We start from the raw sequence: 27,429 nt of genomic DNA on the forward strand, positions 1-27,429 counted from the left end.
TTCATTAACAATAGGTTTTCCTGAAAAACCAAGGGAAACATTTTGAGAGCCTGAGAGGGGTGCCCCTGGAACTTCACTACGTTTTATGGTTGTTCGACTTGCCCCTGTATCGAGTAAGAATTTTCTATCTTGACCTAATAATTCACTATGTACATAAGGTCCTTCTTGATCTACAGGAATCTCGATAAGCGGTAAGTCAACTTCCCTCTCTAGGCTGGTTCATGCGTAACGCTGATACTCAGGGTATTCATACTGTGCAGTCTGATACATTTGTCGTGTTGTGGTTTGTGTGGCAGTAGCAGGCAACGGTGGTGCAGCTGGCACAAACTGTATGGGTTGCTGTGAGGCTGGCATGGACTGTTGCTGACCTGGCATGGACTGTCCATGCTGCATAGTTCCTTGTTCATTCTGATCTTGTCTAACTAATCGTGGTCTCTCCTTTGCAATACCTGTAGCTATATTACGTTTCAGGACTGGACAATCGTGTACATAATGGCCCAGTTGTTTACAGTAATTGCAGGTTCCCTTTACAGGAACTGCAGAATCACCAGAATGTGTCACACCCTTTTTGTGACCATCTGCTGGTACTGTCTGAGAAACTAGCATTTTCATTTTTGTATCCTTCATGCGTCTATGCTCGTGTTCTTGTTCATCCCTAATTCTATTGTGATGATACTGTAACATTTGTAGCATTTGCGACGGAGTGTTACTTTGCCAGGTACTCTCGAATTTCAATATTCTATTCTTTACTGGAGGCAATGCATTTTCCACTAATTTTGTCACAAATAAATGTGGATATGAGTCACTGCTTGTTTTTATACCACTATTTATACCAAAACATTTTTCAAATCGAGCATAATAATCGCTTGTGTCTTCATCTTGCTTTTGTTTGCAGGCTGTGATTGCACCCCAATCTTCCTTTTTTGTAGTTAATAAACGTGGCAGTACCTGTACTAGTAAACCTGGTAACAGTTTAACTTTATCCCCGAGCCCTGAACCTGCAGTTCGGCCCCTTTCTTCCTCTGCTAATGCTGTCCAGTCTATCTTTTGGTCTCCCACTTCCCACTCTTTTTCTTTCAGTTTTTCATAAATGCCAGCAGGCAAAAGCACCTTTAATATCGTCATAATATCAGGAAAGGTGTACTCTCCCATTAGTAACATGTCTTTAATTTCTCGGTGGAAACCCGCTGGGTCTTTATCATGACTAGGTACTACTTTCTTCATTTCTAATAATTCCATTTTTGATATGGGTGTGTAAACAAATACACGGTGAAACTCATTGTCTTCGCCTTTTATTGGGTGCACTTCTCGTAAGGGGTTTTGTCTATCCATATAGTACGGCGCTCTCTCTCTGCGGGGCAGCGAGAGAGAATCCGGACTTACAAAAAGGACATACTGCTTACGTGACACTAATATCTCTTTAATTAGCTTGTTACTAGAACCTCCCCATCTGTTTGTGAGTAGTTCCGTTAATATATCAGGTAAAGGACCAGGGTCAGCATGTTGGCTCTTATATAATATGAGGAGTTGCTGAATCATATAGATTCCAGCTAAACGTTGTTCATCTGTACTGAGATTAAAAAACGTGTGTGCTACGGTCTCATCACCGTATTTTTCAGGACTGTCAATCCAGTGAACGGCTGATCTGGCTAATTCTTGCTCATCCATGGAATCGAGGAGGTGGTAACCCCTTCGTTCTCGTAGTATTTTATCTGCGGCTTGAAACGAATGTTCAGGAGACTTCAGATTTATTATAGGCGTCGGATACGTTCTGCTATTATTTGGACATACAGAGTGTATGGGATCAGAAAAACATCTAGTATTTTCACAGGATCTTCCTCTGCCTACATAGGCTATGGTCTCTGACTGTCTTGCGGAATTCCCTGATTCGGACACTTCATCTTGCTCAAACTCGTCTGTTCCCAATCTTTCTTCATGAATACGCTCTATTTCTTTACGGATTTTTCGGCACATGGCTATTATACAATTTTGCTTATCGTGTCTCCCTTCTGATATATTCTGACTCCATCTTGTAAGAATAAGCATTGCATTCGGGTCTACCCCCGGGCGGTCTTGATTTCTGATCACACAGTTTATGAGGAAACGTAACAGTTCCCCCTGTATCTCTACTTTCTGGAATTCCATAGCTCTGTTAATACATCCTGGATCTCGTCCTGTTTGAACAAAATGATATATGTTATCTAGATGCGTAATCATCCCTGGTAACCTCGCTAAATACTCTGCGGCTCGCCTGATACGTAATGATGCCAGGACCATTTCATCCTCTTTACCAACCACCGGGTCATATCTACAATTTACAAGGAGTTCTTTAAGCGTACGTTCACTTACGAATTTAGGTGTACGAGAATGCGCTGACTCTTGAAAAACAAGTTTATTTATTCTGGGTGGTGTAAAGGTACTGCTAGCACCTCCCGTGGCCCCATCTGGGGCGTCGGGTGTGAATGGGTTCGTTGAACGTGACACAGCAACTATGGGTGTCGATACCTCTGTAGAGTCGACTGCGGAGACAGATGCGGAAACAGATGTGCTTGCCGAAGCTTGTGTCGGGACTTGCTGTTGCACGGGGACAGATACCTGATCCTGACGTTGAACCCCTACACCAGACGGTCTATGTGGTGCGGCGTTAGCATACTCGGGAGCTGCATCGTCTAGATATGAGGAAAGAAAAACATCTTCTGCGGTTCTGGGATGCCCTTTTGGATGTACCTTAATTGGAAATAATGGGGGTGGCAAGTCTTTTGGCATCTCTGGAGCAGCCTTAGGTAGTCCTTCGGCTAGAAGGGGATACATACCATTCATAAGGGCATTTCTTTGTCTATTTACTTGTTCTGATTTCACTCGGATACCTTCCTCAATTAATAGATTTTCTTGAGCTTTATTTGAACTTTCTTTACTCCTCTCTTCTTGTCTACGTGCTTTTTCTGTTCGTCTATGAGATTCTTTACGCCATAACTCAACAGCGTCTTTCTGTGACTGTCTGACCTTTCTTTTCCATAACTCTTCCTCTACTTTCATGATGCACTCTGCATCCCAGGTTCCCGCTGCGGGCCACCTTTGACTTTCCGGCAATCCCTTGGTATAATCTACCCATAGATCAAAAAACAATATGGCATCTAAGCCATGCTTATGGTACATAAAATGCCCTGGAGTGTCCCTAGGAGGAATAGGAACTGCTTCTTCAAGCACCCCTTTTCTGGTAGTAATCTGTCTTAACTTCGAGAAGAGCGGCATATTGACAACTGATCTGATACTTACTCTTGAACTTACTTAATACGAAAAACACAATAATGAACAGTGAACAATGAACAATCATTCATACCACAATATGCAAGACATTTCTGAAAACATTAAACATTAAACATTTTAACAATGACCGACAATGATGACAGTCTGCCTAACTAATCACCACGCTGAATTCTTGACAATAACTGCATACTTCGGAATACTTGATATACTGCTAAACAGTACATATACACTGCTAAACAGTGCAGACCGGATTTGTGTACCCAAATCCGTCTTGACCGGCACAACCTATGTGCGCGTCAACACGCCTCCCCGGCGATGGTACTCACCGAGTAGCTCCTTGAAACGGAAGGCCTCAGAGAATGGACAGGACTCGATGACTGCGGACAGCGGACCCTCTGGACATCGGAATTTCGAAATACCTGGTGGGCCTCTGTATACCTCGGATCTTGCTCTCTCAGCTAGGCTCTGGTCGGGATACTTCGCACTTCTCACCGCCTCGTCTGGGTTGATCGCAGCCTCAGTCGCCCCCGCTTGACCGGAGGGAGCTTACAGGAAATCCTGCTGGTACGCGTTTATGGTCCGTCCAGCTGTGGCAGGAGACCGGGCCTGCAACGCACCGCCGGCGCGTGAGATGAGAAAGTGTCCCTATTCGGGCGCCATTATGTGGTAAATAAAATCTTCTTTACCGGACTGAATTTCATACGGAATCTTAAAATAAAGTAAAATAGCTCAAAATAACAAGAGGCAGAATCCGTGGTATAAGAGGTTTTCTAAATGGGCTTTATTCCATTCAAAATGGCCGACTCGAGTCGCGGCCTTCAGGTTCCGTCACCACGAGGGTTCAGGAAGTGAAGTACAATACTTTATTGACAGACATGCATTTTTATAATAAGTACATTACAATGAAACGAATGTAGAAGGCGTAACATTTGATAAGAAAAGTGACAAAACAGGTACGTAATCGAAACTAGGCGTAATAAGGAATAAAAGAAACATGATTGGTTAGGATTATCAGACATAGGTGGATCTATAAGATAATACTTGGCATAGATGCGCGCGCAGCAGCATGACGTGTGAGTGACGTGCAACTAGGGGGTGAAGGGGACTTGACATTTAGCTCTATATGTGGAGACGAGAAGTCTGGGGGGTCAAGTCAACCTAATCCCAAATCATATCTAACATCCTATGTTTAGAGAACTATGTTATCCACAAGGAAGGACTCTCGGACAGAATCTAGTCTATACTGACTGTGTGCGTGCACAAACGTCTAAGTGTCTATATGAGATGCGAGGGGCAGAAAACTTTCCATGGCAGCAGGGCTATGAATCACTTGCAGGAGGACGGAAAGGCTGAGTCCTTTGCTTGTGAGCTAAAGGAAATGTTTACCTAAATCACTAGACAGGAATGCATCGGCTGGAGAGCAAAATAGATAATTCGAAGGTGAAATACAGCTTCTTGGCAGGCAGGCGAAAACTGGCCGAGGCAGGCACCGTTAGCTGCACAGGGAGTAGGACAAAGTTCATGGATACAGATGCGAGCTCAAGCTGAAGCTGTCAGAGACAGAGAGCAGGGAAAGGCTTTGAGGACAGAATCGGGCCTACTTGCCTGAACTGTAAAAATGGAGCAACTTAGCCATATAAAGTCGGTGGCCTTTCATACTTAGGAATCGAATATCCAGCCCATTGATGGCGGATCTGACAGAGAACATGTCGACGGTAGACACACATATGTTTGCGTCTTAGAAACTGGAACTGGAGGGAACATACATGTACTTGTAACATGCATATAGAACCGTTGGGGTCCAAGATAGGGGACATAACTGATCAGGAAAATCCACATTTCCACAGTCCCTACATCCATCCTTGAAAGACATGACACAGCAGTGAGTTACTGGATGTTTATTGCACATACAGTGGAGTTTTGCAGCTGGAGTGGTACAGGGCCTTGCCAAGCACATCACACAATATGGGCCCGTGGAGGGCCAGCCAGAGTCCATCCGGGGATTACAAGTACTGCGGAAGAGGAAGGGTACAGTTCGCAGTCTGGTCGTCGTGTCATTGGTCATCGAACAGAAAAGGGCAGTCCATGTCGCGGTCCAAGGTGAGTGCAGCGGAGTGTATCGGTGGTCAGTGGAAGGTCATGGGGCCATGTGCGGCACCAAGCAGAAACAGGCCAGGTGGCGGAAATGAATGCTGGTGCCTCCTTCTAAACTCAAACCCACCCACGTCCTCGCCCTCGGATGTGTGCTCTGCCCCACCTGTGGGTGTTGCAGTACCGGCTGCGGTACTGTGTGCCACTGACACATCAGAGGCCGGAGGAGGATTGTCGGCCGCACTGTGTGGCAGTGACACATCAGCTGCCGGAGTGGATACACCTGCCGCACTGTGAGGCACTGACACACCAGTGGGCGGAGATGTGGATGGTGTGGGGGCAGCAGCATTAACCTGCACCACGTCTTGTGGCAGCAATGCCATGATGAGGATCTGCAGAGCATGGTATATCCCAGCTACATTTTGCTGATGTGCAGCGGTGGCTGACATCCTTTCCGCCTCCATCCGCACCATGTCCTCCATGAGCCTCCGCATGGGTGCCAGCTCACGGCTGGCATCGCTGGAGCCACTCTAAGCGGACAGGTATTCTTCTCTCCGCGTCATGACTCCAGCAATGTCAGTGTGGGCTTGTTAAAGACCATGGAGCGGGCCTATACACCCATGGATGGCATCCAGTTTGGCAGCCATGATGTCGAACCCCACCCGCACCTGCTTAGCCATCTCCCTCTGGCCCTCCATCACACGGCGTTGGAAGGCCATGTAGTGGGTGGGGTCTCCTCGATGCAGCTGGCCTGCCCTTATCCTGGAGTTGAGTTGCGGATGATGCCAATGATGTTTTGGAGGGCTTGGGTGTCAGTGCTGGCGGTGTCCTCCTCGTTATCAGTGAAGAATGGCTGGGACTGCTCTTCAGGAGATGTTGATGGTGCCCCTGCAATGTGAAGGGGAGATGGTGTATTACAATGTGTCCACATGTATGTAGCCGCATGGTACATGTTGACATTCAGACAGCATGGCATTGTACATTGTGACAGTCTGTAGATCAGGGCCATGACCCAGAGTCATTGTGGGTGTGCACTGTGCTCTGCTTGATTGTGCATGTGTGCCATTGTGGCCATCTCCACCCGTCCCCCCAGTACCTGGTGGTCACTGACCCTGTTGCGGTTGTGTTGTGTCCTGTTGAGCAGTGTCTGGTCCCCCGACTCCGGCCACAGTCTCCACACTGATGACTGTTGACACCAGCTCCTCTATGTCATCCAGCACAAGCTGTGGCGCTGGGCTCCCACCTCCAGTCTGCATTGCTGCCTTCTGGTTGGCTGCGAGTTTATCCTTGGTCTTGAGCTTGATGTCAGTTCATCGCCTCTTGACCTTTTGTGCACTCCGACGGCATTTACCTTGTCCACAATGTTCCACCATATTCCATTTTTGGTGCCCAATGACACGTTGGAGGTGACGAACAGTTGTTGATGGTGTTCCATCACCTTCATGACTAGGATCCTGTTTTCCTGCAGACTGAACTTCATCTTCCTCTTCTTCTTGTCCTTGCCCTTCCCTGTCCCCGAGGTCCTACGCTAGTCGTTCGGTATGCTTTTGGGGTTGCGCTCGTCCTCTGCGCATGCTCCGGCTGCCTCCATGGGGCTTGGGTGTTGGTCAGTTTGTGTTTGAGTGGTTTTTCTACTTTTATAGTGATTTTTTCCACCTGCCATGTGTGTATTGCAGGCCTGGCGCTGCTTATCGCTGATTTCCTCATCGCGCTTTGGCCCATCGCATGTTTTTTCGTGTTGAGGTTTGTGGTTTTATCTCCGTCGAGGTGGTTGTATCGCGGACATTGGCCATGTTTTCGGCGGTCTATTGCATGGTACCGCCGTGTTTTGAATTCCACGTTGACACTGGGTTATTTTCCCGTGATAGGCTGCGATGTGTAAAGTTGCGTTAGCATTTTTTGGTGATGTTTAGCACACGTTCTTGTGAATATACCCCTAATATGGATGCTGACAATCTAGCCAGCCTTCTCTTGAAACTGAGCATGCACCAGCATAGAATCACCTCAGAAGCATGGCCAACTCACATGGTATCAAACAATTTTGTACCATGCTGCTTCTGCGTTCAAGTCATGATGCACTCCAAATGGTATACACCAACATCACCAAGTTGAGTCTGACTTCATTTCCTCAGCTACATTGCGAGCACATTGGAGCAGTACAAATAGCAGGCCCCAATGTCTTCCTTGTCCTGAATAGCTAGAAGTTTGGGAATCTGGTAATATAAATAAGCTGTGCTGTAGTGGACACCCACATTGACCTCAGGGACTGGTACAAGCTTGTTCTACAGGGAAGAATGTAACTGGTGGTGCTACACCAGGAATACCGTGAGATGGTGTTGAAGTCATTCCATGAAGAAAGAGGGTATCTAGAATATGACAACATTTTACAAAGTGTGAAGACACTTCTACTGGTCTTATCTAGCCACAGAGAATTGAATTGATGTCACAAAAAACCAGTCTGAAAAAAGCATAGCAAATGCAACACCTATTACGGTCTTTACGTCACATGCCTCAGACAGCAAAAGCTTTAAAAACATCCTCTGCATCACACATTACTACAACATGTATGCATGGTTGTATCCCTGTAATAACCAACACTCCAGTACGGCAGAAAAGCTGGTGTTGAAGGCGTTTTTACTCCGTTAGCATTGGCAGTCACAACTGCATTGTGACTAAGGCCCCAGGTATGGGGTTCTCAGAATGGGGTGGAGTATTTACCGCACCCTGTAAATGTCATAACCCCAAGTTGGGGTATTTGTCGCCTAGTCAAAGTATTTTCAAGAAATATGGAGGATTACATGTGAAACTGTGGTGTTCCACACGAAATTCTGAGCGTATTGTCATTTATTACACAACTTTCTCCACATAAATGTTAGCGCTTGTTACAGTGTTATAAAGAGAACGCCTAAGTTTAATGCACATAAGTGGCCTCTCTATCGGAAATCCTACATTAATGCAATGCCACAGTATTGTTTCTATTAAACTAACATATTGCATAGAGTTCCTGAAAAATCTATTAGATATTGTGACTGTCGCCTGATTCAAGTCTTGAGTATTGCATTGGGTACAGCGATTGCCTATATTTAGTTTAATTATTATTTTTCTAATTGTTTGTTTGCAATAGATTTAGAATGGAGCTCTTCATTTGGTTACAGGAGGCACATTCCACCTGTTTTGGGGCAGGACCATTGGCTCCCTGGTGCTAAGCAGTTAGATTTCAGGCAGCACTTTACAGGTCATCTTCGGTGGCACAAATCACAAATAGGACTAACCCTTTCTAATACCATAGTTCCCTGATCCGTCCTCTCTTGCAGAGTCAGATGCTACTCAGATCTTATTAAAGATTCAAACAAAGGTGGTAGGAAGAAAACTGCATAACATTCCAGCACCCAGTTTGCTCAGATGCATTATGAAAAATGCGGTCAATGAGAATACTCACTTAAAAAAATGTTTTTTGTTTTCACCTTGGTGGGAGCACGCCGTGCTGTGTATCTCTAAACACATGTTTCAAGATCTTTGTCCTTCTGCAGTAGAAAGTAAGAGTTTGTTTTAAGGGTGCTGGCCATGCTGCTTACAGTCTTCTCAGGTCTCTGTACCACTCACTAAGCACAGGTGCATCAAACAGAGCTTGTCACCTCACCAGCTCAAAGATACCAAATCAGACAAGGGAGGTGGGAGGCACACTGCCTGACATCCCAGCACCCAGGTCGCTCAGATGCATTATGGTAAATGTGGTGCACGATAACACTTCAATTAAAGGTCTATTATTTTCACCATACTTGGTACAGCCACTACTGTGTGTCTCTACACACATGTTTCAGGATAATGTTCCTTCTTCAGTCGAGAGCAAATCATCATTTTAAGGAAGCTGGCTATGCTACTTTAAGTATTTTCAGTAAGTGGTAATCTATGTTAGCAGGGAGCAGCCTTATGTAGTCTATAATGTCGTGAGAGTAGCTCTGTGTTATTAGCACTACACATCAGTCTTTGAAAGTGATACTTCATAAACCAGCCCACCACAAAATACACCACAAAAAATAACTTTTTTAACAGAATCTTCCTCTCTATAATAATAATAATAAAATTAAGTCACCTGCCAGCTTTTCAAAGCTTCTTATGTGCCTCCAGATTTCCTGGAGATGAGTGGGTAAACTCTACAGTCCATCAGCCGTATACAGCCTCCTTGACATTTCGGTTTCAATTTTATTTCCCAAACAGGGAAGTTTGGTGAACACTCTGAAAGAAGCTAGGCCTACATCGCTCATGGGAGTCCCTCGGGTCTGGGAGAAGATTATGGAAAAGATTAAAGACGTCACAGCGCATTCTGGATTTCTTAAAAAGAAAATGCTGTCCTGGGCAATGTCTGTGTGCTTGGAACGAAACCTAAACAGCCCAAGAAGGTAACCTGCAGTGTGCAAAAACCTATGTTAAATGTTCTTCTCCTTTCAGTTGCCAAGATCACAATAATGCAACATTACTTGTCAAGTGCGATGTTTACATTTTCAGTGATTTATTATCTAGAAAACAATAACATGCAGACATTCCACACGCAAGAATTGTTAGAAATGGGGGTCTCTAGTTGGCAATGGTTTGCACCTTGTCCAAGTAGGGAGCCTTCCCTCTAGTCAGGATAAGGGAGTTACACTTCTAAAAAAAAACTGCTCACCCTCTTGGTAGCTTGGCACAAACAGTCAGGCTTATCTTAGAGGCGGTGTGTAAAGCATTTGCACACAACCAACAGTAATACAGTGTAAGCACCACAAAAGGACACCACACCAGTTTAGAAACATATCCAATATTTTTATATACTTAAGACAAGACCAAAAACAATACAAATACAGAATACAGTACCAAGAAATCTTCAGTTATCAAAATAACCTTTAAAACAGTTCCTTGAAGTCAATAGTTCCCTCTGGGGTTATCACAGCATCGTGAACAAACAAATCCAAACAGTTCTGGCTGACCACGGAGTCGCGGGCCATCTACGGTGTCAGGAAGACCCGCACAACAGTACCTTTAGAAATGCAGGGCGTCGGCGACCTCTCGTTGAGCTTCCGAAAGCACAGCGTCCGCAGGCTTCGGTTCCGGAGGTCGGTGCAGGAGTCGTCGGGTCGTTGAAGTCACACGCATTGCAGATCGAACTCCTCGAAGTTGAAGTCAGGAGCGCTGGCGTCGGGTGCTGCGGTGCAAAGTGCAGCGGTGCGGCATGCGATGCCCTCAGGTCGCGGTGCGAGCAGCAGCTCGAAGGCTGCATCAGATGGCGTCGCCGGTAAGACCAGGGTCGCAGTGCGAAGTAATGCGGTGCTGGCAGGTCACGGTGCAAGCAGCGGCGGCGGCATTGCTGAAGCGCTGTCGTTGGCTGACGAACTGGAGTCAGTGGCACCGGCGTCGGTAGGCCAAGGCTGCGGTGCGGGATGAGGGTGATGGGTCGTGTAACTTTACGAGCGGTGCCCTTGAACCACAGTGCAAGCAGAGGCGTTGATTTCGGCGTAGAACGACGGCGTCGGGGGTACCAAGACGGCACCGTAAAGCAAGGCGATGAGGAGTGCGGTGCCCACAGGTCGCGGTGCGAGCAGCGGTCTGGTGATGGCGTCAGCAGACAACGTCGGTAAAACCAGAGTCGCGGTGCTGCGTTGCGATGGTGCCCTCTGCAGTGTCTTCAGGACACGGAGTCAGCAGCGGCATCGTAGATGGCATCAGGTTGCTTTTTCTTCTGTTGCAGCACAAAACATACAGTCCCCAGTGCTGCCCAGTGCTGATGGCAGAATAACTTCAAGTCTTTACTGTTCCTGAGATTTCTTGAACAGGGGGCAAGCTCTACCTCAAGCTCTTGGAGATACTCAAAGAAAGAAGTTGCAGAACGTTCAGTCCAGTCCTTTCACTGCCCAAGACAGAAGCCGCCACTGCAGTGCAACACAGCAAAGCACTCACCAAAGTGGTTGTTCCTCCTCACAGCTTCTCCAGCTGTTCTTCTTCAGTCTTCTTGGTCCAAAAGAGTTCTAAAGTTTAGAGGTTTGGGCCCCACTTTTTATAGCCCAAAATCCTTTGTCCTCTCAGGCAGAGAGTGTCAGTGCCCAGCCAGAACCAGTTCTGCCCTCTCTGGTGTGGCTTCCTGGCAGGAGGGGGAGACGGTATTGTCAGAGGCAGGCAAGGCCCATTCAGGTGAAAATACATCTCCTACCCCTACTCTGAATGCAGCCCAGGTCTATTCAGCCCTTTCCTGACCCACCTAATCTATCTGGAGCCACTGCTCCTCCCCAGACCCTGTCATCCAAAACCCAGACAGTCAATCCACAAACCCAGCAGCGGCCTACTGGATGGCTGAGCAAGAAAATACCTACTTTCTAAAAGTGGTATTTTCAAACACTGAATGTAAAAATCACCTTTACTAAAAGATGCATCCTCAGATTCTGAGTTCAGGCATACTAAACTTCATTTCTCCACCTAGTTCCCAGGGCCAGTTGTGTTTATAAGATGTTAACTCTCCATTCTGTCCTATTGGAACAGGTAGCCTTGCAATAGTGAAAAACGAAATTGACAGTAATTCACTATCAGGACATGCCACACACACTAGGGCATGTCCTACCTTTCACATGCACCGCACCCTGCCCACAGGTGTACCTTGGGCCTACCTTAAGGGTGACTGATATGTAAGGAAAGGTAAGGTTAAGTCCTGGCAAGTGGGTACACTTGCCAAGTCGACATGGCAGTCCCAGACTGCATACAGGCTCTACAATGGCAGGCCTGAGTTACATTTACAGGCTGTTTGTGTGGGTGGCACAATCCAGTGCTGCAGCCCACTAACAGCATTTGGTTTACAGGCCCTGGCACACTCAGTGACTCTACTAGGGACTGAAAAGTAAACCAAATATGCCAATCACGGAAAAATGAATCCATAACACAGTTTGCAACAGTAGCACATGCACTTTAACACTGATCAGCAGTGAGAAAGTGCGCAGAGACACTAAGGGGCCGATTCACAGAACTAACTTAAGACAAAATCCTAAACTTACTACTTTTGGTATTCACAGAAGTTAGGATTTTGTCTTAAGTTTGTCTTAAGACAAACTTAGGACAGACTTAAGACAGACTTAAGACAGACTTAAGACAGACTTAAGACAGACTTAAGACAAACTTAAGACAGACTTAAGACAGACTTAAGACAAACTTAAGACAAACTTAAGACAAAATCATAACTTAAGTCTGTCTTAAGTCAGTCTTAAGTTTGTCTTAAGTCTGTCTTAAGTCTGTCTTAAGTCTGTCTTAAGTTTGTCTTAAGTTTGTCTTAAGTCTGTCTTAAGTCTGTCTTAAGTCTGTCTTAAGTCTGTCTTAAGTTTGTCTTAAGTCTGTCTTAAGTCTGTCTTAAGTTTGTCTTAAGACAAACTTAAGACAAAATCCTAACTTCTGTGAATACCAAAAGTAGTAAGTTTAGGATTTTGTCTTAAGTTAGTTCTGTGAATCGGGCCCTAAACCAGCAAAAACAGAGTCAAAACCGGGAGGTCAGAAAGCAAAAACTCAGGAGAAACACACCAAAAGATGCCAAGTTTAACAAGAACCCTTTTACAAAGTTACTCCCGGACATTTGATGTCACTGCTTGTATGCAATATAGCAATTGTAAAAAATCTGGAAAAAACAATGGAGTGGAACTCAATGTTTACATCTACATTGATTTTTCAATTACGCTCTTACTATATTGTATAATGCAGGCACTGCTTCGTATAGTGTCTTTTGTCAATGAAATGACACAAGTGACATAGATAACATGCATTGGTAAAGCCAATACTTCAGCGTTTTTGCAATTCTTGTTTTGTCATGGTTTTTGCAAAAATGTTATTGTTCGGGAAACTGCCAGCTGTTCGTCAATCTAAATGAATTATTGAATAATGGAAAACACATTTTTGGGGGTCTCTAAAAAGCACTAGGGAACAGCTTTGTGCGTGAATGTGCTCCTTGTAAAAAGGCAGCATGCCATAACTCATAGTGAAGTCAGGCAATGGCTGAAGTGGGCTGACGCATTGCCCCTTGTTGAATGCTTGAGTGGGTTGGAGAAAATATGAATGACAACAACCACAGACAAATGGATGAATTGTGGCCGAAAAACCCTATAAGTAACTATGTCATACACATAATTTTAGTAAAGTTATTCTGCTATTGAAAGCCAGCCTCTTGCCTTTGAGGAAGAAGGCAAGAAATAAAGTAAGCAAGGAAGAAGGCAGGAAAGCAAGAAGGCAAGAACAAAATAAAAAATGCCAGAAGGAAAGTAGGCAGGAAAAAAGGCAAGAAAGCAAGAATAAATGAAAGGAAAGATAGAAAGACATGAAAGAAAGAAGGAATTAAAGAAAGAAACACAAGAAGGAAGGAAAGAAAGCTAGAAAACTAAATACGACAAGAATTCTAAAAAGGAAGAAGGTAGGAAAGAAAGATGGCAGAAAGACAGGAAAGAAAGAAGGAATGAAAACCAAGGAAAAAAGAAGAAGGAAAGAAGAAAGTAATGAAAGAAAGAAGGCAAGGACAAAAGAAAAAGATGTCAGAAGGAAAGATAGCAGGAAAAAAGACATAAAGGCAAGAAAGAATAAATGAAAGAAGGAAATTAAGAAAGCATGAAAGGCACAATAGAAAGAAATAAAAGAAGGAAGGAAAGAAAGAAAAAGAAAGAAAGAAAAGAAAAGAAAGGGAGGAAGAACGAAAGAGGACAAGAAAGTTAGAAAGAAAGAAGGCAAGAAGGCCGGAAAGACTGATGGCAAAAAGGGAGGAAAAAAGAAGGAATGAAAAGCAAGGAAAAGGGAAAAGAGAAGAAGGAAATACGGAAAAAAGAAGGTTATGAAAGAAAAAAGAAAGATGAAAAGAAAGACAGAAAGAAGGCAAGAAGGAAATGAAGAAAGAAAGAAAGAAAGAAAGAAAGAAAGAAAGAAAGAAAGAAAGAAAGAAAGAAAGAAAGAAAGAATGAAAAAAAGAAATGAAGCGTTAGGAAAGAGAAAAACGAATGAAAGAAAAAAGAGACGGAAAACAACAGGCCAGAAAGAAGGAAAGCAAGAAAGAGAAGGGAATAAGGCAAAAAGCATGGAAGGATGAAAAAAATGAAAAAAGAAAGGAAAGAAAAATGAAGGATGGAAGGATGGAGGGAAAAAAGAAGGAAATAGAAAAATGAACAGAAAGAAAGAATAATGAAGGAAAGCACATAGGAAAGAAAGAAGGCAAAAAGAAAGAGAAAAAAGAAATAAAGAAAGGAGGAAATAAGAAGGAAGAAAAGAACCAAAGAATGGAACAAAGAAAGAAGGAAATATTATTTTACTTTTTTAAATGTGTTACCGTGTTGCAAATTAACCAGGATAAAAACTAATTTTAGGGGCTCTCCCGGTGTCCCCATTTAATAAGTTGTAACACTGTTCTGCAATAAAGAAATTATACCCAGATGAGATCTACATTAAGTTTGCAGGACACCTCAAGTTGATATATCACAATATGAAAGCACACAATTGAGCTCCAAATGTGATTCATGGATGGTTCTGTACCTGAGAGAAATAAAGCAATTTCTTCCTCTTCCAGTGATCGCACCATTTTATTCGTGATTTGACCAGCAGACAGGGAGGAGAGTACCAGAGCAATGCATTTGTATAAAATTACTGATGTTCATAGTAGAACGGGAATAACTTAATACAGAACAGTTTAAAATGGAGGCAATCTGTTATGCTGTAAAATACCAGGAAACAGATAAACAAAGGACACTTCAACAGGAATTTGTAACAGCATTGTCAGGAGACAGCCTTGAAGATTCAAAAACTCCTGCTTCTATACTTGGCAGCAGCCTTGCTTTCATCTACCACTCCTCCATCTCCCTTAACATCATCTTCTTAACTCACACTAATTTCGATTCAGTTCTCCTGTTTAGAATCTTAGAATCTACATCTTTCCTAATGTCTATAAAATGTGCTTGAGGTCACAGTCGGTCATCCTGCATCTTCAACACAGATCCGCTGCTGTCATTTGACCTTTGTTAATTCATAGGGAGATTAGTACCAAAGGTGAACTATTTCAACTTATGTATCTCAATTCCTGTTCCAGGGGCTACTCAGCAAGCAGGGACTACAGGCCTCATCCATGGGGCCTGAGGTAATTTGCCTCTGTTTTTTCTTTGCCTCTGATGTCTGGGGTGCATCCTACGATGGTTCTGTTAAACTGTGTGAAGTACAACCCTTTCAGCACTTGACTCTCAGTGGTAGCAATTGGTAGCAGTCACAGGCGTCTCAGGGAGGGCATTGAGGGCTCACTGAAATAATATTGATGTACACAACATCAAAACACAAACATATTCGGAAATAACTATCATTAGCAAAAATATTGCCTTTCTATTCATAACTATCAAACTACAAATATCGAGAATGCAAATATTGTTGTTAAAAATAGTGATTTTTAATTCTATGAAAAACACAAATATCAGAAACAAAAATATTGGTACTTTTAAATAATCATGTAAAAAAATTGCCTCACTCAATATCTACTACAATAATATAGCCAAAATATTTACATTATCATTAATAAATAAAAATACCTACTTTTTACATTAGACAAATAATTAATATGAACATAAACCAGGGGGGGCATGGCCAGGCGAGCCGCTTGCCTCCACCACCCATTAATCCGCTCACTGATCCTGAGGCCTTTATAAAAGCAATGCCGGGCTCTCCCCGGGATGGGTGCTGCCGAGCTCTGAGTTAATTTGCTGCGCCTCGAGGCCGAGGATGGCGAGGCGGGCGGAGGCCTGCTGGTGGATTTGAGCCCCGGTCTCAGGTGGGAGGCCGAAGGGAGCTTGGAAGGAGGCGAGGCAGGATCCAGCGGCAGCGGTGCTTGGGGCCGGGGAGCGAGGCCGGCTGCTCTGTCTCTCCCCCTCTGCCCCCGTATACCAATTCTGATGGGGTCGGACCGGCAGACGCCAGTGTGATATAGAGGGCAGAGTGGCAAGGCCGGATTGCCTGGAATGGGACCGAATAAATACTGGGCCCCTGGGACCTGTCCATAGCAGACGTGAGCGACGAGGAGGGAACGCACCATAAGTGGGCAGAGGCTACAGCAGGCGAAATGAGGCACTGGCCATTCACTTGGAAATCGAAGGGCAACGGTGGGACTCCATATTCCAATTTGATTTTCCAGTGAGCCCACGTGCCTGGGTAAGCGCCAGAACAACCATTGCGGGGAAAGGATTCAGAGTGGCCTGAGGGCTGACATTTGGTGAGCAGATACATTAAACAGAGAGAACAATTTTCCCCTCGCCCCTTCCTGGTGCCCCAGGCACAAGTGAGTTGCATGGCTGTGAAAATCTGTTGGGGGGGCTCCAAGGCTTCTGACTGACCTGAGACATTCAGAGCCATAACCTGCAGAGTCAGAGCTCAGCAGCAGTATTGTGACTATATCCTTTCATTACAAGCATGCTTATTGTACAAATGTAATGCATATATTTGGGTGGTGGGGGAGGGTGAGAAACCACTTGGGTCACTTCCCCTCGTTATACATACACACTAGTTTGGCTTAGGGTGGCAGGCACTCTGCAGAGTTGGGGATTGGGTAGTTTTAAGCCCAGATGGCAGGGAAGCAGGGTGGGTGCGGTTATGGTATATCTTGTTATTGTAAAGGGTTTAAGTTACATAAGGGATAGAAATAGAAAGGTAAAGGGAGAAAACACTAGGGGTGGGCGGAATTTGCGAAAGCGACTTTCGCAAATTATCGCGAAAATGTTAAAAATCTCCGCAACAAGCGGAAATATCGCGAAGATGCGGAAGTTTTTTTCCCGCCCGTTCGCGATATTTTTTGCATGGTTGCGGGTCGCTAACTTATCCCTGCGGTTGCTCGCGGGCGCGGCCATCTTGTTTTCAGTTGTCTCGCGGTGCATGATCGCGAGAAAAAAGACGTGATCGCGCGACGCATGACGTCACTGCGGACGCGAACTGTCGCGAGACAGCGCAAATGGCTAAAACAATACAACATCTCATGGAGAATGCGACCGGATCGGGAAAACTTGTCGGCGAATGCAGGGATTCAGGTAAGGCGATCGTGCGCGCGCGAGAATGTATTATTTTACAGCGCGAGCAAGAACCAAATTATCGCAAAGCTGCGGAATGCGGAAATTTTGACATTTCCGCTCTCTCCGCGGAACGCGGAAATGCCAAATTATCGCAAATTCCGCGAACGGAACGGAAATTTTGCCCAGGCCTAGAAAACACACGGTCTCAGGCACAACATAATAATTTCACCACAAAGAACTGATTTCTGCATCACAAGAAGCCATGGGCTTCCAGATTGCTACGGAATAAAACCCAATACTTAAGCTCCACTATCATCACCGGATTAAGTGGGGGAATCGGACTAGCGGAGAGAATATTAGTGAGTCGCAATGGCCCCAACAGCAGATAAGGGGCTAATGATCCTCTCCTGGAATGTAAACGGGATGGGAGACAAGCTCAAGATGAGGATCGTGCTCCAGTACATAGAGCAACACTCCCTAGATGTGGTCTTGTTACAGGAGACACACTTAATAGGTAATACATGCAGAGCACTAAATTGTTGGGGATGTAAGCTATTAGTCCATTCCGCCTTCTATCCTGGCCCCAGAGGGGTGGGGATGCTTATGAGAACCACTTTCCCCCTGAATATGACCCGCACATGGGTAGACACACAAGGAAGATATACAGCAGTCACGGGGCACTGGTAGGGCCACCCAATCACGATGGTGACAATATACGTCCCTCCTTCCCTGCACAAGATAGCCTTAAGAGATTTGGGCTAACTATCGCTGAGCTTTCCAGTTGGTAGACTCTTGATAGGGGGGGACTTTAATGCGATTATATCTGGGAGGCTAGATGGACACCCATGTCGTGACTTGCAGACCCCACAGGTAAGCTTCTCAGAGTTTCTAGCAGCAACAGTGTTGGTGGATACGTAGCCAGTCCACCACCCTGAAGAGTGACAATTCACGTTACACTTGGGAGGCCATGACAGTCTCTCCAGAATAGACTATATTCTCGCCCCAGTAGACCAAGCAGTGTGATTTAAAGAGTTACTCCATTTGGCAAGGGGCATCTCGGATCATTCTACTGTGTGTGCTCTGTATGCCGTAGGGGCAAAACAAACAGGGAGGATAGCGCATGTCACTCCATGGAGTCGAAAAAACCCACTTGTACGGAAAGATGTTAAGGATACTATAGAACTTTACTTCCAGGAAAACAAATACTCGGTGGGGTCTGCCCGGACCCTCAGGGAGGCATTTAAGACAGTGGTTAGGGGACAGGCTATTTCTCTGACCGCCGGGGTTCGGAAGGAAAAACAGGCAGCACTAGAAGGGCTTGAGAGCGACATTTTGCAATTAGAGGGTGAATTAGGTGGGGACTAGTCGGGAAGTGTCAAACACGGATTGACCTTAAAAAGAAAGAATATAAAGACTTAGTGACTGAGGCCGCAAAGACAATGAACAGAGCTACACAAAACAAGATTTATGAAGTTGGGGATAAGGCAGAAAACCTACTTGCCTGGCTTGACAGGCGAATAGACTGGTGACAGAGCTAGTGACATAGAGAGGAGAAACAATACGTGAACCGCAACAGATAGCGGCAGAGTTTGCCACATATTATGAACAAATTTACTCAACTACGAATACCTTCATAGAAGCGGAATCAAGTGAGCTACTACAAGGAATTTCCCTCCCATCCCTAACCACGGAAGATCTAGAGCTATTAGAGGGAAATATAATGAAGAAAGAAGTAGCACAGGCACTCAGGAGACTTAAGTACGGTAAAGCAGGGAGGCCTAATGGCATTCAAATAAACTCTATAAGTTGGCAACTAACACGATAACCCCATACCTGAGAGACAAGTATGTTGAGAGTCGGGACAGTGGTAAACTTCCTATTTACCAGCGAGTGTCTACAGTAGTGGTCATCCATAAAGAAGGCAAACCAAGAAGTAGCTGCTCCTCATACTGCCCCATCTTCTTTACTTAACGCTGAAGCTAAAATCCATGCCAAATTAGTTGCCTCCTGCTTAATGCAGATCATCTCGAAACTAGTACATCCTGACCAGTCCGGCTTTATGCCAGGAAGGAGCACTTCATTTAACTTGCACAGACTTCATGGAGTAGTGGGACCAATAAACACGTTACGAGAAGAAGCAGCAGTAATGTCCCCAGATGCCAAAATGGCATTTGACACCATTGAATGTCCTTATTTATTTGCAATCATGGTAAAACTGGTGTTTGGTCCCCATGGTATTGCCTGGCTTAGACTCCCCTATAGTGACCCACTAGCACAGGTCAATGGGACACTATCCTCGTCCTTTGCCCTCCAAACAGGGACAAGAAAGTGCTGCCCCCTGTCACCACTACTCTTTGCCTAAGTATTAGAGTCCCTTGCCGCATGGATTCACAGAGATCCCTTGATAAGGGGTCTTCATTGGACTTGAGACAGGGAAGATCGAATATCTCTCTATGCAGATAACATAATCTTATATCTGGCCTCACCTAAATCCTCGATACATAGAGCAATAAATATATTAAATAACTTTGGGAAATATTCAGGCAGCACAATCATTTGGACAAAGTCAATAGTCTAAGCGCTGAGAGGGGAGACTTCCCCACTTTCTAGGGACTGTGAGGCAACAATAGCCATAGAGGGATTCCGATATCTGGGAATCTACATCACCACTGACCCCACACAATTTTACAATCGGAATCTTCTGCCCCCACTACAATGCCTGAAAAGCGATGTGCCGCACTGAAAAACCCTCCCACTAACCCTACTAGGATGCACGCCTTAGATAAAATGATGGCGTTTTCACGCTTTCTCTATGTATTACAAAACACACCATTCTCGGTCCCAACCACTTATTTTAAAACTATTGAAAGCGAACAAAGAGAACTTCTATGGGTTGGGAAGCTGCCTCGAATTGTCATGCAAAAACTGGTAAGGGGATTGTATGATGGGGAGATAGGACTCCCTGACATAAGTAAATATTATTGGGCAGCACAACTGACGGCTATCAACCATTGTGCATATCTTCCATTTCATGAACCAGGATAAAGAATGGACATAATGGTTTTGCACACGGGGAGGTATGAAAGGGCGCACTATAATATGCCAGCACGACTACACTTAACAGGCCCTACCAAATACACAGTTCATGTCTGGCACGCAGCCAATAAGAGCCTGGGCTGGTCATCAAAGATTACACAGGCCACCCATTATGGGTCACAGAACAGCTGGGGACATTGAGAGACACCAAAGGATTCGATAAATGGGGCTTAATAGGAATCTCTCAGGTGGGGGACTTATGGCTCGAGGGAGGGGTAATCCCTTTTGCGCAACTACAAAGTGAGTACGAACTAGCCCCCACAGAATTGTTTAGATACATTCAGATTATACATGCTCTCCATGCGGCAATTCCCAAGGGAGGGGTTCTTCCCGAATCCTCTCCAATGAAAGATAGACTTTTAATGGACTATATGAGTCGGAAAGCGATCTCCCTAACCGACCAAAAATTGATTAACAATGCCCCTGACCCCTCTCCCCACTCAGAGAAAGTTGGAGGCGGGATGTGGGGGAGCTGGGGGAATAGGACTGGCGGGAAACCCTGGCCTCCCCGCAGGAGGTGGAGATTTCCTCTAGGTTGGGACTAGTACAACTTAAAAGTCTACACAGAATATATTATTCATGTCAAACACTCTCCATAATTGGCTATAGGGAGGACTCAAAATGTAGGAGAGTATGTCACCAGGAAGGCACGTTTTTTCATATAATATGGACTTGTGTTTATATCCAAAGGTACTGGGAGAGGGTCGTTGGCTGTCTAGGAGAGGTACTAGAGACAAAGCTGGAGCCAGAAGCCAAATGGTGCCTCTTAAATATATGGGGTGACACAGATCTAAAAAGCAAAGAAAAATCTGGGCAATGCTTGGAATGGTGATAGCTAAGCTTAACATAGCTAGATCATGGGGGACCCCCGAAGCGCCATCATTTCAGGCTTGGATGAATGATGCGGACTGGTGTATGCTGGCTGAAAAGAAAGTGTATGAAAGCCAGAATGGGTGTGGGGCAAATGGAATTTGTGTAGGGAGTACATATGTACTCCACCACTAAATGATACTCACTCCCGAGACAGAGAGCATTAGGTTAGAGCAGCGGAGACGTGATAAATGTACACGATAATACAAGGTGTCACAAATGTGATGCTTACTGAGTTTGTGAACGATCTCTGCATGTTACCACAATACAGCAATGTATCGATGTGCTCTTCTGTCAACAGAAAGAGTTTAAAAATCTATATATGTATATATATATATATATATATATATATATATATATATATATATCACTGAAAAAACCATAGGTTTCACACAAGTTATAGTTAGCTGTACATTTCACTCATAAAAAACCAATGAAATTCCACGTTATAGTTAGTGCAGGCAACTATAACTCACGCGACCGCAATCCTCTGCTGATGCTAATACTGTATTTAGACACTTATTTGCCCATGTCTTCTTCCATTAAATTTTAGATATACATATATTACAAATATTTTTTTTTCATAAAGACACATATGTCATTAGCAGAGGATTGCGGTCGCGTGAGTTATAGTTGCCTGCACTAACTATAACGTGGAATTTCATTGGTTTTTTACGAGTGAAATGTACAGCTAACTATAACTTGTGTGAAACCTATGGTTTTTTCAGTGAATTTGCAAGGTTTTTTAAATGCTAATTCCTAACTATAACGTGTGTGAAACCTATGGTTTTTTCAGTGAATTTGTACGTTTTTTTAAATGCTAAGTTACTTTACGCCGTTCGTGCCGTGCGCGCCCACTTCACGCAGTTCGTTCCGTGCGCGCACTGTGCGCTTCGCGCACCGTGCGTGCACAGTGAGCACGCGGTGCGCTTCGCGCACCGCGCGCCCACTTAACGCAGTTAGTGCCGTGCACGCACGGTGGGCACGCGGTGTGCTACGCGCACTGCGTGCCCACGTTAGGCTGGATGGGCCATATACGCACGATGCCCTTCGCGCACCGTCCGCACACGGAGGACATATTATGCGCTTCGTTCTGAAAGGTTTTCTATTAAATGTTCGCTGATTTAACATTAATTAATAAGCCCCCGCTTGACGAATCCCCCCGAGACTTTCAGGGTAGGAGCGGAGCGTAGCGCCCCATTAGTTTTGAATATTTCGCGAGGATTCGTCGACCGGCGCCAAAGTTATTCCAAATAGAATGTTGCGGATTTCCTATGGAAACAGGGTCCTAACTATAACTACCTACTGGCGACCGCCAGTAGGTAATATATATATATATATATATATATTTATATATAAGTATGTATATACTCCGTTCAGCCCTGATAGGATTGCCATTCAGGGCAGTTTTAACTGCAGAACGGAGTTTGCAATCTATATTCTGACGTGCACCTGTGGTTTAAGATATGTGGGCAGCACCAAGCTGCAGGTACATGTCAGAATATTGCAGCATTTGCAAGCCATCGTTAATAACGATATTACATATCCAGTGGCTCGCCATTTCAAGCAACAACACAATAATAATCTCAACTACTTGAAATACTTTGTAGTGGCTGCCATTCCTATACTCCGTAGAGGTGGTGACAGGGAAAGGCTGTTAAGACAGATGGAGTCAAAAATGATACTGGAATTGGACAGCAAATTTCCCAATGGGCTCAACAACACGGAAAACTTGCATTATTTCCTATAATATCTAACCCACAAATATTAAGAATACAGGTAGCACCCCATGTCACTCTGTCCCGGATTAGTACCTGAGTTCCCATCTGGGACAAATGATGTAAGATTTAAATACTGATATTTAGTTCCCGCCATGGCCTCCCCTAATGCCCATTTTTTATCTGGGCCTGTATTATATACATTATTTTTGATGAATAATGTTTTTACAATGGTATTGTATGAATTTTTAGCACATGCACTGTATCAGGTCAATTTGGGACAAGCCTAGTATTTTCAGCACATAGCACTGCATATTTTGCACATTGTTGAAAATCTCTGACAAACATCATGAGGGTTTAAAACCGTGGAAAATAGGTTAACTCATACATATCTGCATTTAAGCAGTAAGAACATAATCTTGAATTCTCTACCGGTTGGCATGTGATTTGCACATTTAGATGGTTTACATTGTTTCATGCGATTGCTTGCACTTGTTTATATAACATTAAGGCTAAAAAGCGATTAATGGGCTGTCGTCATGGTATATAGGATTGCCGATGTTGGGACCCGCAACTAATTGCGAGATTTTAGCTATAGATATGAATATTTCGATTTTTATGGTTTTTATCTGCTTTTATAAACATGCCTTAACTATTTATCTATGGAGTATTATGCACTATGGTTATTTATAATTATGACGCATTCACAATGATTATTTAACTATTTTTTAAATACATTGTTTATTACTCCGTTTATCACTTGAGTCTTGTAATAAGAAGTACTATGTGCACTTTAAGCCATCAAGTGTAACATGAATGAACTATTTGGACCAAGGGAAAACAAGTGACAAAATAGGATAACAGACTGATTTTTAAGCAGAATAATGTGCTAGTGTGTTTACTATGTCTACATACCATGTGGTTTTAGTACACAGCATATTTAAAAGGTTGCGAACTGCATTCTCTGATATGTGATCAAGGACAAGTGGTGTCCGAAACGCGTCATTCTGAGGAGCAATAAAGAATAAGTGCCAGCATTTCAAGTGGATCGTGGTTCTCTGTTCACCCAACGTGAGTGCGGAAGTGTGGAGAATTCGTGTGGGCTTTGATATATATATATATATTATATATATATATATATTCACTGAAAAAACCATAGGTTTCAGGTACGTTATAGTTAGGAATTAGCATTTAAAAAACCTTAGAAATTCACTGAAAAAACCATAGGTTTCAGGGGCGTTATAGTTTGCTGGACTTTTCACTCGTACAAAACCATTGAAATTCCCCAGTTATAGTTAGTTCAGCTAACTATAACTGGCGCGCCCGCAATGCACTGCTGATGGCGTCACATATTACATCACTCATGACATGGTCAGTGACATCACTCATGACATCACTGATGACATCTCAAATGACATCACTGATGACATCACTGATGACATCATCCAGTGAATGTGTGTTTTTCTGAAAATTACATATGTTTTATATATGTATATCTCAAGGTCGATGGAAGAATAAATGGGTATATAAGTGTCTAAATGGATGATTTGTTTTTGAAAAATTGATTGTATAACTGACTGATTAAGTGTATCTTAGGGAATACATGGCTTAGTGAGTAATGTTTAAATATGTAAATATCTGTATCAGTCTCTCACTTTGTGTATAAGTGGCTTCATGGGTTGGTGAGTAGCTACATGAGTGTCTATGTAGGTTATTAGTTGGTTTTTTGAGTATCAGTATGAGTGTCTGAGTGTCTGTATGGTTCGATGGGGGGTATTACGTAGTGCATAGGTGCATGAATGAGTGACTCACTGTTTGTATGTGTTGAAGACTGTATGGGTGGATGAGTGTGTGCATGGGTGTGTTAGTGAGTGAATGACTGTCTCAATAGTGTCTTTATGAGTAACTACATATGTTTTAAACTAGTATATGTGACTATTGGTGTATATAAGTGAGTATATGTGAGAGTGAGAGATTGAAAGAGTTCCTGTATGAATAAGTATCTGTTTCTATAAGTGATTGTTTAAAAGACTAAGTATGTGTAAGTTTCTGTAGAAGTAAGTGTGGTGGTGTGTGTATAACTGTATATGCAAGTAAATGGATGTTTGATTCTTTATTAGCATGAGTGACTATGTGTGTGAGTAACTCTATGGATGAGTGGCGTTGTGTAACAGAATGTATATGTGTATGAGTACATATGATGAGTGAGTACATGTATGAGTGACTGTATAGGACTGTTGGTGAATGAGTGGATGTGTATGTGGATCTTAGAATTACTGAATAGGTTGTTGTAACTGATATTGGTATGTCCATTGTTTTGAAACTTATAGTTTCTATTTTTGAATGTGTGTATCAAAGGTTATATTAGGGGGAGAGGAGGTCTGCCACGCTATCACAAGGATGATGTCATCAATGATGCAATTTGAGATGTCATCAGTGATGTCATGAGTGATGTCACTGACCATGTCATGAGTGATGTAATATGTGACGTCATCAGCAGTGCATTGCGGGCGCGCGAGTTATAGTTAGCTGAACTAACTATAACGGGGGAATTTCAATGGTTTTGTACGAGTGAAAAGTCCAGCTAACTATAACGCCCCTGAAACCTATGATTTTTTCAGTGAATTTCTAAGGTATTTAAATGATAATTCCTAACTATAACGTACCTGAAACCTATGTTTTTTTCAGTGAATTTCAAAGGTTTTTTAAATGCTAATTTCTAACTATGCCTACAGAGATAGGACATGTGAAGAAAGAAGAAAAAACGCACAGAAAGAAAAAAAAGAAATGCAGAAAGAAGCAACAGAAGTCCTCAAAGACGAAGAAAAGTGCAGGAAGAAGGATAACGTGCAGAAAGAACAAACAGAAGAGCAGAAAGAAGCCTTGTTGCAAAATCATCCTGTACCCTCAACTTTTTCAGACGGATACTGGTAGTAACTGAGTCTGACTAACCAGTCCTAGAGCCAGTGCTATGTTAAAAGACACTCAGAATACAGTGAAAACGCCTACATACACAATGGAACACTATGCGTTGGGGTCCCCCTGTGATCAGCATGACCTCCTCTGTAAGCCCCTAGTATATAATAGGGCAGGGGATTAAAACTACCTCTCAAAACACGCCACAGGACGTGTTTGCACACGTCACCTCAGGCCCCGTCCCCTCACTTCCTCACTGTTTAAACACGCCCTGTGGCCATTTTAAGTTGGGACGCGCGCAGAGAGACAGTACTGCTTTGTCCTGCCTGTTGACAAGTGTTGATTGAGCCAGAACTTTCTAATCAGTCTTTTAATGTGTTTGTGTGAAGCCTATATCTTTTAAAATAACTTGCACCATCTACTGCTATTTTATGGTAATTGTGTCCTATTTGCACAGATACGTATTTTTAAAAAACGCCTTATTTGCACATCAACGTATCCTAAACATTGCTATTTGCACTTAGTTCTACCTGTACTCGGTCCTGATTGACTGCCGTGACCGGTGCTCCTCCCCGTTCCACCACGGGTGTTGTCCCGATTGATGTGGAGGGAGTTCACCACTTCCGTTGCACGGCAGTCAGCGCTCTAGCTGTTGCTTCCTTACACGCTTAAAACTGATGCCCTGGCTAACGCGCAGCGGACGCGCGCAGAGAGACAGTACTGCTTTGTCCTGCCTGTTGACAAGTGTTGATTGAGCCAGAACTTTCTAATCAGTCTTTTAATGTGTTTGTGTGAAGCCTATATCTTTTAAAATAACTTGCACCATCTACTGCTATTTTATGGAAATTGTGTTTTTCCTTTAGCCTATTTGCACAGATACGTATTTTTAAAAACGCCTTATTTGCACATCAACGTATCCTAAACATTGCTATTTGCACTTAGTTCTACCTGTACTCGGTCCTGATTGACTGCCGTGACCGGTGCTCCTCCCCGTTCCACCACGGGTGTTGTCCCGATTGATGTGGAGGGAGTTCACCACTTCCGGTGCACGGCAGTCAGCGCTCTAGCTGTTGCTTCCTTACACGCTTAAAACTGATGCCCTGGCTAACGCGCAGCGGACGCGCGCAGCGGGCGCGCCGGCGGCGCGCCAAAGGCAAGCCCGTCTGCGCCCGTCCGCGACCAGTCTGCGGCCAGGGCCAGGCATGCTGCTCGAAATAGCACAGATAGGGAAAGGATCGTGTGGTCTCGAGATGATTTGTGGAGGTTCAATACAGATGATGGATGCTACTCGCACAGGTTTGACCTAAGCTCCCTCCCCCTCGATCGTACTTGTGGAACGTGTGGGAAATCCCTTGATGTATGGGAGAATGAGAAGGAGAAGGGGCCCCGCAAGTCCAGACCGCTCAGTAATAGAAGTCTTAGAGCAGGGCTGTTGAACTGCAGATCCCTCTCGA

At 44.1% G+C, this 27,429-nt stretch overlaps 1 protein-coding gene across 7 annotated transcripts in view; it reads left to right on the plus strand.

The window, feature by feature from the left end:
- ACSBG1 (acyl-CoA synthetase bubblegum family member 1) overlaps positions 1 to 27,429 on the plus strand; it is a 687,864-nt gene that overhangs the window by 583,319 nt on the left and 77,116 nt on the right. For all 7 annotated transcript variants that reach the window (XM_085643721.1, XM_085643719.1, XM_085643718.1 and 4 more), the window contains exon 9: positions 9,577 to 9,758. In XM_085643721.1, the coding sequence (XP_085499847.1) occupies positions 9,577 to 9,758 (182 nt within the window). The remainder of the gene's footprint in view (positions 1 to 9,576; positions 9,759 to 27,429) is intronic.

This window comes from Triturus cristatus, chromosome 3_1 (genome assembly GCF_964204655.1).
Source record: "Triturus cristatus chromosome 3_1, aTriCri1.1, whole genome shotgun sequence".
Lineage (NCBI taxonomy): Eukaryota > Metazoa > Chordata > Amphibia > Caudata > Salamandridae > Triturus > Triturus cristatus.